The sequence below is a fragment of the Lampetra planeri genome, chromosome 3 (assembly GCF_965212315.1).
Source record: "Lampetra planeri chromosome 3, kcLamPlan1.2.h2, whole genome shotgun sequence".
Taxonomy (NCBI): Eukaryota; Metazoa; Chordata; class Hyperoartia; order Petromyzontiformes; family Petromyzontidae; genus Lampetra; species Lampetra planeri.
The window spans coordinates 28,981,268-28,997,480 of NC_136109.1; the positions used below are offsets into that span (position 1 = coordinate 28,981,268).

Consider the following 16,213-nt stretch of genomic DNA (forward strand, 5'->3'; position numbering starts at 1 on the left):
GAGAGCACTCGGGAGACAGAGGCGGCTGGGCGCTGTGTAGACACGCAACCAGCGCTCGCGAACAGCAGCTGTGTACTCTTCACGGCTCTTTTGGGATCTTTGCCTTATTATTTATACAGCTGTCTGAGGCTTGTGCAGACCGGCCCCAAAACCTGCTTGCTGTCCTACCTTATCCTCCTGGCCCCGTGTGTCTTTTGAAAAGCAATGACCACACCGCCCAGCGGGCCCCGGGGTCTCGCCAATCGGCGTGTGATTGACCGACCCCGAGCGTGACGGCGAGCGGTTCACGCTGACGAGGCCTCTCACCTCCCACGGTCCATAAAAACGAACGGGTCACGGTTAGCTTGAATGACACAATTTTGTCTAATGGCCCCGGGGTTTGCATTTGAATGAAACAGAAAGTGGCTAATCCATACTAACGCGATTTGCTGCACATGTGCCGGTGCGTTGTATTTTCTTGTCACTAATGCATGCAGTCATTATGATGAGCACATTCGAATCCTTCCTATCAGACTAATGCATTATATTCGTCCGCCGTGCCCGTGCATGTACATGCGTGCGCGTATGTGGCTGTGTGTATGTGGCTGTGTGTGGCTGTGGCTGTGTGCGTGTGTGGCTGTGTGTGTGGCTGTGTGTGTGTGGCTGTGTGCGTGTGTGGCTGTGTGTGTGTGGCTGTGTGTGTGTGTGTGGCTGTGTGTTTGTGGCTGTGTGTGTGTGTGGCCGTGTGTGTGGCCGTGTGTGTGTGTGTGGCTGTGTGTGTGTACGTATTTGCTTTTCAAAGGATTTCCATTTCATAACCGGAGCGGCGGCGGTAGCAGCGGCAGCAGCATCAGCAGCAGCACTAATGCGGTTATAATGCAGTGGCGGTCACAGTCCGGCCTGCTGCACAACCCACTGCGTTTCAAACGGTGGCCCCCCTCTCTAAACATTCATGGCGTCGTGATCCCGAGTTGCGATTCGACTTCGGGAATCATTTTGCTTTAACCGCCGTGGTGGAGACATCACGCCTCTGGTAGCCCACGTGCCCGGACCAGGGATATTCCCGTCGATGGTACCGCCTGCGGTGGCATTACATAAGTAGATGCAATTTATTTATGTATCCATGTGTAATAAGTGGGGTTACCAATCAATTTGCTCCCATTGGCTGTGTAAATGCATCACAACCGATGCAGTTTTGCTGCTTTAGCTGGAACCAATTTGTGCTCTGGGCACCCGTTGCACTTTGGTTCAAGTTGATTTTGATTCAAGAGACTCGGGATGAGTCTTGTTGGCAAGAGTGACCCTGGGTCATCAAAGGAGACGAAAACAAAAGTACAGCAAAGAAATAACGAGCAGGCAGAACACAAACAGAAACACATGTCACGTGAGGAATTGAAAATATCAACGTTTTGAGTCGAAGCTAAATATTAAATTCTCTGCGGTGTCAATCGGTTCGGAGCAGGTGAGCCCCCAGATCGATGCAAAACCACAAATTACAAAACCAAGCCACGTAAACATTTCACGTTACACAGGGTGCCTGCAGGCTTCACGCGAACACCCATTATGATGTACAACAATAGGGAGGAACCTTTCCCTTACTCAGGGCCAGACGGCTCTTTTCAATGCAATGTTACTGGCTACGGCACGCTAACGCGCAGTTTAACACGTAGGCTTTCGCGACCAATATCCAGAATAGATGTGTCTGCGTTAGACCGCGTGAATCTGAACGCGAACGCGCACCCGAGCGTTGCCCAACCGCGCCGTGACCAGCAACGTGCCCCACGGCCGGGTCCGGAGAGGCCCTTCCAGCTGGGTGTCGCGCTCACATTGCGTGGGCATGCGGATTGTAGCATGTTGAACTTCTTTCGCACCGTACGTCGCCGAACGTGCGAATCGGAGGCGCGTAGCCAACCGTGCAGATCGGGAGGTTGAATACGTTCCCCTCTCGTTCCCAATTAGTCCCAAGTGGTCGATCCCTTGTGGACACGGTTGGGGTGGAGGTGTTTGAATGGCAATCGCGGCCGTATCTGTCCCACGGGCCACAGGGCTCCCCAGCCCCTTCTTGAGCGACGCGTGAACCAACCGGAGCACAGACATTCGTTGCCGGGCGCGTGCGCGATTCAATGCGTTTATTGCAAGGTTAAGAATGCACCCATAGTCGTCGCCGTCGTCATCTTCATCAGCCATGGTCAGTCCACTGCTGGATTAAGGTCACCCCCAGTCCGGCGATGTCGGCAGTGAAATCACGGGGGCCGAATTCAGCGATGAATGTCGGTCGTGGCGGAGACACCTCCGCGATTTCGCAATAAAAACAACTGGACGATGAGTAACATTCACCAGCATGTGACTCAGGTCCTGTGTCTTGTGAAAACAGGGCCCTTTGTGAGTGAGGGTGGTCGAGACTGCCCAGCAAACAGATCCCCCCTTTAAGTCTATAACTTGGCTAATTCTTTGAACGGCCAGCGCTAAGGCATAGCGTGATGTAGCGATGAATTGTCCAGCTCCAGCGGGTGATCGGAGCGGTGCAACTCGCGTGTGCCCACGGGATTTGAACTCGAAACCCGCTGACGTGGCACCGCGGCTTGGTGCCACGTCAAGCAATCATCATCATCATCGTCAATCACGATAATGATTGTTTGTTGACCTTCCCCCGCACCTCGGCTTAGTACGATTGGACACGTACGGTGCAAACAAAGTTCAACATACATACGATTTGTCGCAAAAACCTCGAGGCAGAATTAAAATTCCGAACTCGTTCTGCTTGCACAGGTGTGTGGGGGCTCTATCATCCCACTGCGTTTTTGACGCGATGTAAATTAACAGTGAGGATTGCACTAAAACATTCTGAGAATCTATTTCGCTATAAAAACTGAGAACGTAAATCAATTGAAAGAAATCGATTTGAACACGCACAATTAGATCCGTGTGTCACGAGCGTCAGAATCAATTTTAATCAATGAATCATTAGCCAATGATGATTCATCGTGATCGATCGTAGCAGGGATATCTTTGACGTGGAGCAATGTCTCCTCTGCCACCTCCTCCCCAATCCCCCCCGCCCCCTACCACCCCCCTCATCTACATCCTCGCCTCCTCTCTGCACTGCGAAAATAGAGATACAGAATATTCTCGCTGAGTCTCAAGACTCTCTTTGGGGAAGATCCTACATCGGGATATTTGGCCAATTGTTTTAAAAACAAAAATTCACGTGGGAGGAAACAGGTGCGGCCAGCAAATCATTCCACACAAACCCCATTTTTCTGTACTGCCTCTGTGCAGGGCCCAGAAGGTACAGGTCGCCAGGGAGATGAGCGAGCGAGTGCTGTGGAGTGTGACCCCTGGAGGTCACGTGGGATGCGTACTCCACGGGTTGCAGCAACACCCCACCATCGTGACTGGGTTCACAATGGGCAGTCGCAGCTCATCTTTTTTTCAAACTTTTATGTTGTCTGCTCTCGGCTTGTATCGATTCGCTCCCCCCCATGGGGATTTGATCCTCGGCGTCATTAGATGCTTTGTAGTCATAATAGTAATAGTAGTTCATAGGATTTTTTTCGGTAAAGTCACGTAGGTAAAAACATTAAAAAGTAAAATAAAATAAAAATAAAAATCACGACAGCCACGAAAGCTGTATCAAGTGGCTGTGACGGTACCACCTGAAGACGGAAGCTTGTGTTGCCTCCGAAACGTCGTGATTTTTATTTTTATTTTATTTTACTTTTTAATGTTTTTACCTACGTGACTTTACCGAAAAAACCTAAGAATATGAATCATTGCAGTCACGAAAGCTTCAAATCTAGAATTAGTTCATAGGAATGTGGAAGCCTGTTGACCACTGGCTCAGGGCTTGCCCAGTGGTGTGCCTATCGAGTGTCCAGGCAGTGCAACTGCGTATGGAGAAGAGGGGATGGGGGGGGCACGTGTTGGAGTGGTGACCCAGGCGCTGAGATATGAAGAGATAAGAAAATTACAAATTCGAAGGCGGGTGAGCAGTGAAGGGGGAGGGGGGGCAGGGGGTTATTTGATCTTTTGCCCCAGGTCCATGCCGGCCATTCTTCACCGTTGGGGTTGCCGGTTGGGACGAGTGCTGCGGGCGCCGTTCACGATGCTGCATTCGCAGCGTCTCCGGCTCGAGACGCGAGTCCCACCGCGGCCGCTCCCGGCAAACGCCGCTCCGCACGCCGCTCGGCACCGCCGCCGTCTCCGCGTCGGCTCGCGCCGACAGCTGCTGGCGCTATTTATTGTCGCCTAATTTCGGCGGAATGGCCCTCCGATATAAATCGATCCTCTCGCCAGACACCCCGGTGGCCAATTTCTTCCCTGGCCGCTGGAGCATCGCGGCACACACGGAGCGCAATCAACATGCGGCAGGGGTGGCGGCAGGGGTGGCGGGTGCGAGAGGGTGGGTGAGACGTGAGCGCAGAGACTACCAACGTGACATCACCAACAAGGGTCACTATCGTCAACAGCATCATTCTCAGCAACGTCATCATCATCACCACCATCATCATCGCCATACACTCGTCAATATCAATATCCATCCATCTTTAACCAGCATCTTCCATCATCCATTCATCATCATGATTATCATCCACCCATGATCATCCATCATCATCACCACCATCCATAATCATTCACCATCATCCATCGCTCATCATCATTATCTTCACAACCACCATCCATCATCATCACCATCTGTGGGCCGTTTTGGGCCGAACAATCACCCGTTGTGTAGTCACTCGGTCACGTCAGCAGTCACGCGGTCAGCTGAGCGGTTACTCGGTCACGTGAGCGGTCACTCAGTTGGGCAGTTACTCGGTCACGTGAGCGGTCACTCGGTCACATCAGTGGTCACTTTGTCACGTGAGCGGTCACTCGGTCACGTGAGCGATGGATGGTGGCCCTGCAGGTCTAGCCTGGTGCACGCCCCTGGGACTCTGTTGATTTTCGGGCAAAACGAAACGAGAGAATCCCACGATTCGGTTGGGGTTTATTCATTTTTTGGCAGCAGTAGCAGCAGCAGCGGCGGCGTGGGCGTGGGGCGCGGACTGGCCTTGGTGGGGAAACCTCGTGATCATAGACGGGAGATGAGATATGGGACAGGATTTTTTTTCTATAATCAGATGGAGCGGGCGAGCCGGGACAATGTCCGCCTGTAACGTTTTCATCTCCGTGCCGCTGCCTGTTTAAAAATCGCTGTGTTGTTTACAAAAGGAATTCAAATAGATTATTGTGCTCATGCTGCATGAGTGCATTTTTCTTTAAACCCACCCACCTAGGACGTTTGCTTCACGTTGTTTTCACGCGAGCGCCGCTCTGCTTAATTAGTCTGCACTCAACACGTTTTGCTTTTCTCTCCGCCCGTGAAGGGGGCTGATGTCAGCAGGTCAGGAACACTGCTAGGAGCTACCCCAGGACTGAAATTGCACAAACACCCTCCCAAACTCATCAGCCTGGGGTTAACGAAACTCTCCCGCGCAGGTGTCCCTTACTGATGAACCTCGGCGAGCTCTCACCTGCTTAAGCGACGGACGTTGATTAATATTGACCCCGCCGGCGTGTGTGCGTGCGTGTCTGTGGGGAACTCTAGTTGCTGAGAGGCCCGATCGTCGATGACTCAGTAATGATTATTGGGCGGCCGTGATGACTTTGGGAGTGTCATGGACACGCTGGCTCCGCACGCGCGCACGGGCGTGCATACAGATGCAGCGGTCACATGGCTCCGTGCAGATCTGTGATTGGTTCTTCTCTATTCTATGGGAGAAGGGGACGGGGGGCTTGTTCTCCCCCCCTCGTCCCATAAAACAATATCTGCATGAGATGTTTGGAATTGGGCCAAACATCGAATGCGGGATCATCGTGTAAAAACAAGTCTTGAGGCTCAGTGAGACTCTTTTGTATAAATCGCAATATTACCGTGCAGTAAAGTGTACAGGCATAAACAAGAACCCACCTATAGTAATGTGACACGTGCTATTGAGAGAATGGGTTCCACCATATGAATGTAGTATTTCCCACCAATAGCTAAGCTTCACCTCTGGACATTACCACCACTCAATGCGAGATTGAGCTTGGAGACTGATTCGTTTTACTGGCACATGATGTCGCATGCAGAGAGACGTGGTGTGTTGTACAATCGATGTCGATCATTCCTAGTTCACGTATTTCTCTGCAGAAGGGTCATTGCTTGACACCTTGACCTTTGTAGTCTGTGGCAAAGCAGCCATAACATCGATCGGTGTGGGTGGGGATTTTTTTCTGATTACTGGCACTGTAGTACGTATACTGTCTGTCGAGGTCAAGAGGTCATCACGGCCAACGCCGTAGATGCCTCCACAGCTCGCCGTCCCTTCATTGTAGTCCACAGCACCAGCCCAGACATCGCTCTCGATGGTACCAGCTGAGGTGGCTTCATTCTAGCGGCCAATAGCGGTGAGCAATGTGATAACCCACTTCTCAGTAAATCCACTCTCATCAGCCACGTAAGTAAATCAACACGAGAAACCTGTCACTACCTCCGGTGGTACCAGCGTCTGCTCGGGCCCGTGGACGAGACTACAGTCTGTCCTCCTGCAACGCGGTGGGAGTTGCGTTCCTCAAGAACACCGCGTTGTGGAAACATCGCGTTGTAAGATATAGGGTAAAGCACAGTCCGCGATAACACGTGGGATGCGTACGCAGGCTGAACAAAGATTGGGGCGCGTGGGTAGCATCTAGAAGCATCCAGTAGCATCCCAATGCCTTGTGTGATCACGCTATGCCGAGGCAGCCGTACGATCGATTTTTTTCTACCCTCGCGACGAAGTTCTGTTCGCTCGATCGCGTTAAACCCAATTCGCATCCGCGTTATAAAAAAGAAATGTGTTCCCTAAACACATTATAGCATAACAGACTGTGCTTCCTTCTGCCAGATGTGGCAGCAATCGCACGGGGTGAACACGTGGCTGGCAGGCACATCGCTCAGACTTGTGCTTGTGCGCACGTCAATGAGACTGCACTGTCATCAACGCGACCAACATTCGTCGTGCTAGATCGCGTACGGCGCAACTGTGTCGTGCACCCACCTCCACCTGACACGGCCAAGTCGTAAGGTTGTCACGTGAACAGAAAACGGGCCAAGTGCTTGTCACGATACTCTTCCGCGATCTAAACCCACAAACTTTGCCGTGAATCAACGCGACCGCGTTCAGTATACGCGCACGCAAACGCACGTAAACGCACATAAACACAAATGTAGAAGCGCACACAACGAGCTCTGCATAATGATGCAGCAGCGTCTTTATGTATCGCTGCGTGCACGGTTTATAGGGCACCGTACATGCATAATTTATCTTCGCGTTGCAAGTTTATCTCGTAAGAACCAATTTCTCGCCGTCTCTGGTGACATGTTGCTTCTGACGTCTGCACACGAGATGCTCTTGCCGATAGTCAAACGCTAACATTTATTATTTGTGTGCGCTCTAAAAAGTTCCTTTAATTTCACGTTTCGTCGAGGTTGCCACGGGTGTTGTAATGGATTAGCTCTGCGCAGGCGAGGCGCGGTCAACGCCTCGATATGGGCGACTTCTCAGTGTTGTCATTTCCACAGTGGATGGCGTCGTCTTCGTGTGATGCCCAGCGGCGGCGATGTCACCCGTGGGGGTTTGTTTTGCCCCGCGTGCGGATCCCCGAGTCCGAGGCGTTCGTCCTCTTCCCGGAGAGGTCGACCGCTCTCGGGCCGGTGTCCACCACCGCCAGCGACACCCTGCTCACGTCCACCGATCAACCCGCACCCCCGCTACTTGTGCGTCGATCGCTTCCCCGACCTTCTTCATCCACTCACTCCCCCGGCCGCCGCTCGCTCGACCGCGCACGCACGAGGCTCACGCGCGCATGCATAATCACGCGGACGGACATCGCTGGCAAACGTGCGAAATCACACGCAGCCACGCAAGCACACGCAGCGATGCTAGCATACACAATCACCCATAGCCACACGTGCACACACAATCACGCGTAGGCACACAAGCATACACAATCACACATCGCTTCGCAATCACACAGCCACACGGCACACACAATCACATAGCCACACGAACACACACAATCACACATGTCCACACGAACACACACAATCACACATGTCCACACGAACACACACAATCACACATGTCCACACGAGCACACACAATCACACATGTCCACACGAACACACACAATCACACATGGCCACACGAACACACACAATCACACATGTCCACACGAACACACACAATCACACATAGCCACACGAACACACACAATCACACATGTCCACACGAACACACACAATCACACATGTCCACACGAACACGCACAATCACACATGGCCACATGAACACACACAATCACACATGGCCACATGAACACACACAATCACACATGGCCACACGAACACGCACAATCACACATGGCTACGCGAGCACACACATTCACATGAACAAGCATGTCGAGTGCTCGTGAACGCGACAGAACACTTCGGTCTTCACGCTCATCGGGCTGCGGAGTGGTGCACACCGCTCGCGCTGCACGTGGCCCCTTGTTCCACTGTGCATTTGGGATTACTCAATCCATCTGTGTGGCTCTTTGTGCGTGTATTCTTTTATTCAAATTTCCTCTCTTGTCCAAAACACTCCATAGCCAAACGCTGCGAAGGCGGGACCCTCGTGAAAGAGAGGTCTTGAGGCTCGCCGATGCTTTCCAGGGCATTATTATTGAACTGTATCATGCGATTTTTTTCACGGGTGGAGTAGTGGCACAGTGCATAGCGACCTGGATTTCATTCCTGGCCACGGTTAACATCAGTGGTGAGTGAAAACTAAACCGACGCTGGGCAGCCACCATCACCGAACCGCACTAACCAGCAGGGCGCAAAGCGAGCAAGCCCCATAACTGACACGGCATGGGGAGGCGTTCATCCAGCAGTGGAGTGGCAGAGGACTGTGGAATAATATAATGTTGCTGCTCGCGACGAGAGCAGCAACGCCGCCGAGGCGTTGCTGCGGAGCCCTCTCGCCGCCGGTCGCGGCTCACGCGATCGTCATCGCACTGTACGCAGAGAGGGCGGCTGTGATCAATCGGACGATTCATTCGTTGCGTGTCTTTTGCCCTCTGCTCCCACCGCCTCCCTCTCCTCTCCGCTACCCCGTACATCCCCTCCCCCCTCCGATTCTCATCTTCTCTCCCCAAACCCCCCTACCATCCCCTTCCCTCCTTTCTGGTGCCCCCCCTCTCCTCCCACCGGCAGGTGATTATCCTGGAGGATTACGCCGACCCCTTTGATGCCGAAAAAAAATCCAAAGGGCAGAAGAAGGACGAGGCCGGCGCCGAGAACGACGGCTACATGGAGCCGTACGAGGCGCAGAAGATGATTAAAGGTACCGGTGCGTCGCTGCCGCGTGGCCGGCGTGACGATGGCGTCCTGGCAGGCCGCGGGGCCGCGTCGCCCCGCGGCAGTCATCGCCGGGCAATCGGCCGTTTTTCGTTTCGTGGCGACGCTGACATTAACTCTGTCTCCCTCGCCGCTTATCGCGGAAGCAGCGAGGGAGTCCGAGCAACCGCCGAGTCGCTGGCGCTCCGTACAAGGTGGTTGCATCGCGGGGGGGCTCCATCATCACCCACCCTCACCGCCAGCACCCCACCGCCCCCCAACTGGCATTGAATCTCCCCGGCCCGTGAAGCGACACCCGCCGCCGATGCCCGCAGGCCTCCCCCGCCGACGCTCGTTGAGAATTCCCATCTGCGACGCGTGTGCACACACGCTGCGCTGCATCGACGCGCGTGCTTCTGTCAAAACGTGCAGATTTCACGGCACTTAATGGCGCGTTCACGCCAACACCAACAGCGCAAATGGCCCGTGAATGTCTGCGCATCTGGCTGCCCACTCCTTGCCAATTGAACGAGCGAGCGAGGGTCGACCGGGTGAAGTGACCGAGTGGGTAGGTTGGGGATTGATTGAGCGAGCGAGTCGGGGATTGAGTGGGCGGGCGAGAGAGCGAGCGAGCAAATGGGTGAGGGAGTGAGTGACCCAGCCGGCGAGAGAGTGAGTGAGTGAGCGAACGAGTAGTTGGGCGAGCGAGTAGGTGAGCAAGCAAGTGAGCCTTCTCCGTTTCTGTCGAGTGAATGGGGGACCCTTCCACTTTCACGGCCTTCGTTAAGGAAACCTGCAAGCAGGAGCGGGAGGAGAAGCAGCAGGAGGGGATGGCGGGGAGGGGAGTTGGAGCCGCGGGCGACCTCAGCCGAGCAACCAAACGATGAGAAATGTTCGCGGTGGCATTCTCAATGCCGCCCTCGCGCGCCGCTGTCATAAATTCCCCGTGACCTCTGAACCCAGAACTTCGCTTCCTCCGCCGCCCGGTCGGCCCGGCCGTGCATGCGGCGTGTTACGCCGCGAGCGCCGCGAGCCCGCTCCGCCATCGCTGAGTCGACCCCCCTCCAACCCTCCCCCCCCACCATTCCCGACCATGAGCGGTGAGCAACGAAAAGAGAAGAGCGAGCGTCTGCACAAATATGCAGCGCGCGGTCGCTCCACATCACCATTTCACTGCACTACTTTTGCCTCTTTAAATGTTTTCTTTCATTGGTTTTGTTTTTACTATTTTTATGACCGTGCTGTCCCATCAATCGCAAATCGCTCCACCTCGGACGCTCGGCGTTATTTCTCTTGCTGGCGTGGCGAGGCTCCGTCGTGCCCGCTGATGCGACAGTGATTTCTCTGTCCCACCTGCTGTGCCCCTACCCTTGGCATTCTCATTTTGTTTTTTATTTGCAGCGCAAGCGAGCAGTCTCATAACCCGGGCGGTAAACCAATTACCGTAAGGTCAGCACCCCCCTTCATCAAAGATGCAACCTTCTCTTTAGGAGCTCCCTTAGCTATCCCCCCACCCCGCCCCCCTCCTTTGCTAACCTCTCTCTTAGAGCCCCCAAACAACCCAACTCGGGCACTCCTGGACTCCATCACCTCCCCACCTTCCCTCCTCAATATTTCACATCCTGCTGCCACTGTCCCTCCAGGACATCGTCCATCAGGCGGCCCGGGCGCCCAGCGCGACGCGAGACCAGCGTCTGCCGACACTCGACCCCCGCTCAGACGCCCCAACCCCCCGTGCCCCCATCGTTTCTCCGTCCCCTTGAGCCCAGCTTTCCGCACCACCCCTCCCTTCCGCCCCCAACCCCCACCGCCCCTCCCCTGCCCGTATTTGGTGAGCCCCTCTAACCGGGCTGTGCCGGCGCGCTCCCTCGTCTGGGGGGGGGGGAGGGGGGGTTTGGCGGCAGCTGGCCGCTCGGCGCCAAATTTATTAAACGGCTGCGTGGGCCGCGTCGTCGCCTGGGCGAGGCGGCGAGCAATGGAGAGAGCCGGGGGCGAGGCGACGCACGCGGGCCTCCGTCTCTCGCCGAGCGGCCCCCGGCAGCCGCGGCGGCAGTGGCAGCACTCGTGGCGAGACGCATCCTGGATGTGGCGTGCCGGGGCCAGACGTGTGCTTGCGGGTCACCGACCCGGACGGAGCCGGCTGAAATTAAGCCCCGAACGCATTCCTGCGCTGTGTGACGATTTGTTTTGAGAATCCCCCGCGAGCAGCGCACGCGGATCGGCGCCCGGAGGTCGTGGCCCTGGGGGCCGTCCTCGTGCCAGACGGTGGACGGCCGTACGAGCAGCTGTCGGATGTCGAGAGTCGACTTTCCAGCAGCTGCGGGACCCTGGCACGAGGAAGGAAGCGACGGCAAAGGGACCACATGCAGTGCAGCCCGGCACACCGTGTCCAGTAGACGTCTCGCTATGGCTGCGGCCGCTTCTTGCCGTTCACGTGGGCCTCTACTCCAGTCCGCACGGCGGCCGGGAAAAATGTACGGCGACGAAAAACATCGGAGAATGGTGTCGTTGCCGGGAACTCGAATGTCAACGATGACCGGGTGCATCCAAGACCGATTTCGTGCCGCGTGAACGCAGACGCGCACGTGAGCAGCGCGCAAACAGTCACGTGCCAACGTCGCCCCCCTCGGCTTCCTCGTCCCTAGCTCGGCGATGCCGGGGAGGGGGTGGCGGAGGGGGGGAGGGGGGGAGGGGGCTGCCGGGTGGCACAATTCCCACCGTAGGTGTTGCGTTAGTTGATTTGCGTCCCCAGCCAGCTCACAAACAACGCCTCTCGGCAATCCGTTCTGCCCGCGCGGCATTGCGGAGGTTCAGGGGGGGGGGGGGGGGTCCGTCTCCCCGCCCGCCGCCGTCCGCGGTGCAGCGGCGCGAGAGCGTGTTTCCATCCCGGCGTGTGCCGTTTGACATTTATTTTACATAAACACAAGCGGAGTTGTTTACTTTTGAGAGAGCAACGCGTGATTTGCGCGGAGGCGCGACCTCCACGCGAGGTGTGGGTGCGCGATGGCGGCGGCTGCGTGACCCCCCCAACGTATTTAATGGATTTGCGTTGCCGCATTTCAGAGCTGTCGGCTCGGCGCAGGGTAATGGTGATCACGGCCTCGCTTGGCTCCATCCGTCTCTCCCCTTCCGCGCGCTCCCCCGGTCACCGCGACGCGCGCTCACCTGCTACGTCTGAACAGCAACGAGAACGTCAACAAACGTGACGACACGAAACAAAACGAGCGGAATTAATCCACCGGGGCCGGACGGGCGAGCATTCCGCAGGAGCAACGTCCGCCACCCTAGATGCGGGAGAATGCCGGGAATCGGAGCGTCGGGGCCGGTTGGATCGTCGGGGGGGGGGTGGGGGCGGCGGTCGTGACAGCTGAGCAGCCGGACGGGAGATGCGGCGGCGCCTCCCGCACCGCCAACCCCACCGCCGCCCGTCACTCCCTGTCTCACCTGTGGTTTCGCCGAGACACGCCACCCTCATTCACGGGTTCTGCTTCGGCGAGTGAGCGAGCCTCATCGCAGGCCACAACCGCTCAAGCCACCACTGGCTGCCGACGTGACTCGGCCAAGTTGAAAACTCCTTCCAGTGACGCTTTCCTGGAGAAATTGAAGACATTATTGGTGTTGTTGTTGTGCATCAATGACAAGGGCGCTTCTCACCATCTTCATCTCACTCGACTCGCCTTCACGAACTCTCCGCTCTGGCAACTGGGGCTTCCTGTCAACTCTCAGCCAACCTTCACTCACTGAGGGCCCTGCTGTGTGGGGATGATTGACAAATTACATTCTAACGAATGTGTTTGAGCAGGCAGGAGCTGTTTATGCACGAGCCGCCGTATCAGCAGCTGCACAGCGTTGCCATATCAGCAGCTGCACAGCGTTGCCAAGGCTCCCCTCTGCAAACTTGGCTTGGCAACTACGATTCAATTGCAGTTATGTCAATTTCTTTGTGGTTGTCATACGCAATAGACATTTATCTGGCATAGGAATGTGTAATTTCCCCCTTCCTGCCACTGGCTCAGGACAATAAACAGGAGATGAGCACTCCTTCAATGTTCATTAGAGCAGGGATCTCACTTTACTATTCCTTTGCTCAAAAGAAGATCCATTACCCCGATTGCCAGCTAAATATGTATAGTCTCTGCTCTGAGAGGGAGTGTAGAGGCACGGCGGCGGTGTCGCTTCTGTCCCTCTGTGCCGTGCGCACACACAACGCTGCCAGAGTGCTCCCTTGTCTATGTTGACGCAATGACACATCCCTACGTAACCCGCCATTTCAAACAAGACGACGACGACGATGACGATGTCAGCAAAGCACCGCTGGAGTCGGTGGAGATGTCGGGTTGGGTGGTGGGGGCAGGAAAGACGGGGGGGCAGTGGTGGCATTGGTGGAGGCGATGGAAGCCGGACATCTGTTTTCGATTAATTCTCGTCGCCAAACGAGAGAGAATTAGTCAAAACAATCGGACTGCATTGAGCAGCAGCAGCAGAAAAGCGCAGCTCATTGTCGGCGTGATGAGTTTGCCGGCCGGCGAGAGAGCCACGATTCGGCGGTGGGGGGGGGGGGGTCACCTCCCCGCGTGTCCCTCGGGTCACACGCGTGCCCCGTGCCGGGCGCCGGCTCGGACTCGCGGCTGCCTCGCCGCTCCAACCCCACAACCCGGAACGCGACCCTCGACCGCGCACAAAGCGTGCGCCCTGCGCCGGGCAACGCACGGAGGGAGCGCGAGTCGCCCCGTCGCTGGAAAGTTAGTAGCAACAGGATTAATAGGAAGAATAAAAATGCTTTCATTTAATATTGCGTCATTCATGCGAATAGCTTCCCAGAACGCCTTACATTCGTTAAATATAAGGATCAAATTCCAAATACAGCCACTACTACCAAGTCAAATTAAAAATGTATACACACATGAAGGCACCAAAACAAAAATCACAAACAGAAAAAAGTGATCGCAACAAAGATGATCGCGGCCACTAGCGCTGCTGCCTCTGTTTCCCGTCTTTATCAGGACTCGTGATTTCTTTTGTTTCGCTATTTTAATGGGCTGGCCGCATGCGCCCGCGATTTTCCCGTCATTGTCACCGGTGTCCTCGGGCTGTCGATTTCTACGACATTGGTTCAGGAATTTTAAGGAGGTATGGGCGCACATGAATGTGCATTGCGCACACAAAGACAAAGATCTCGCGTGCGGCCTTTAACAGACTGTCGGGGAAAGTGCTTTTAGCGAGTAGCACCGATGAAGGCCGGCACGGCACACGAGGGGGTGGGTGGCCAACACCACGCCCGGCCGCCTTTGTCTCCCCAGTGCTGATCTTGACTTCTCTGTTCAGTTCGTGCGGTGTCGCTCCGTGTCGGCCGTCACGATTTTTTGTCGCTCGTGCTGAACATAGGCCCAAACGCCAAGCGGCCGTCAACAAACAGCGCCGTCGAAGGTATGACGGAGAACAGTTTGCGCTTTCCTTGACCCCACGGTCACCTTGAACCAGAGGCCGCCTCGGTGGGCTCTCACCTGGTCAAGACGAAGCCGATCAACCAATCAATCGGCCAATCCAATCCCACAGCGGAAAAAAAACACTTAAACGCAAAACCATAAACGGGGCGAGATGGGGAGCGAGCACGCCGGAGAGACGGAGATCAAACGCAGATTGAGCGATCTCACGGGGGGGGGCACTGGGGGCTCTCGCGTGCCGAGCGCCACACGTGGAGCAACGCGGCGGCCTTTGAGTTGGCGAGCAAACTTAATGACAAGAGTGAACTACGCGAGCCCGGGTGGGGGCTGGGGGAAGTGAGTGGTGAGCTGGGAGAGATGGGGGGGGGGGTAGGGGTGGAGGGATGATGGGGGAAGGAAAGAACATTCTCATTTGTCAGCGTCTCAATGAAGCCGGCACAATAACCCCGGCCTCCGGAATGGATTTAAATTCTGTCGGGGGAGCTGTACGATCGCACGACACCCGTCTCCCTGCCCCCCGCCCCTCACGAGCCCCTCTCTCCTTCACTCTCTCGCCCTGTCTCCCTCTCTCCTTCACTCTCTCGCCCCGTCTCCCTCTCTCCTTCACTCTCTCGCCCCGTCTCCCTCTCTCCTTCATTCTCTCGCCCCGTCTCCCTCTCTCCTTCACTCTCTCGCCCCGTCTCCCTCTCTCCTTCACTCTCTCGCCCCGTCTCCCTCTCTCCTTCACTCTCTCGCCCCGTCTCCCTCTCTCCTTCACTCTCTCGCCCCGTCTCCCTCTCTCCTTCACTCTCTCGCCCCGTCTCCCTCTCTCCTTCATTCTCTCGCCCCGTCTCCCTCTCTCCTTCACTCTCTCGCCCCGTCTCCCTCTCTCCTTCACTCTCTCGCCCCGTCTCCCTCTCTCCTTCACTCTCTCGCCCCGTCTCCCTCTCTCCTTCACTCTCTCGCCCCGTCTCCCTCTCTCCTTCACTCTCTCGCCCCGTCTCCCTCTCTCCCTCGCTCTCGCTTGTCGTTGAGTGAGCGGCGGTCCCCGGATTGATGGGAGCGCGATGCCGAGTGGCGTCCATCATTGCTCCGCCGTTTTGTCGGGGCTAATTGGATGGAGATGCCGGGTGCGGTGGTCGGGTGGTGGGGGGGGAAGGGGGAGCACGATGGGGGAGGGGGGGTGGTGGAGGCTTCGCTCTGTTGGGAGAGACCAGCGCTGTTTCTCTCTCCCTCCATCTCCGCCGCCGATTACTCAGCGGTCCCCTCCGACTCAGCAGCGCTCCGTGATGGACGGGGAGCCGCGGCGGCACGGGTTGACTCCACCTCTCTCGCACCCAGCGTCGCTCTCCGCCCAGCCGGCGCTGATTATGCGACGCATTTCAAAGGGGGGGGGGGTTGGCGGGTGGCGCCCAGACCCGCA

The 16,213-nt window shown here is 56.1% G+C and overlaps 1 protein-coding gene across 1 annotated transcript in view; it reads left to right on the plus strand.

Annotated features, from left to right (window-relative positions):
- LOC144717223 (SH2 domain-containing adapter protein B-like) overlaps nucleotides 1-16,213 on the plus strand; it is a 90,586-nt gene that overhangs the window by 15,298 nt on the left and 59,075 nt on the right. The window contains exon 3 of the mRNA XM_078592607.1: nucleotides 9,245-9,374. Coding sequence (XP_078448733.1) covers nucleotides 9,245-9,374 — 130 coding nt within the window. The remainder of the gene's footprint in view (nucleotides 1-9,244; nucleotides 9,375-16,213) is intronic.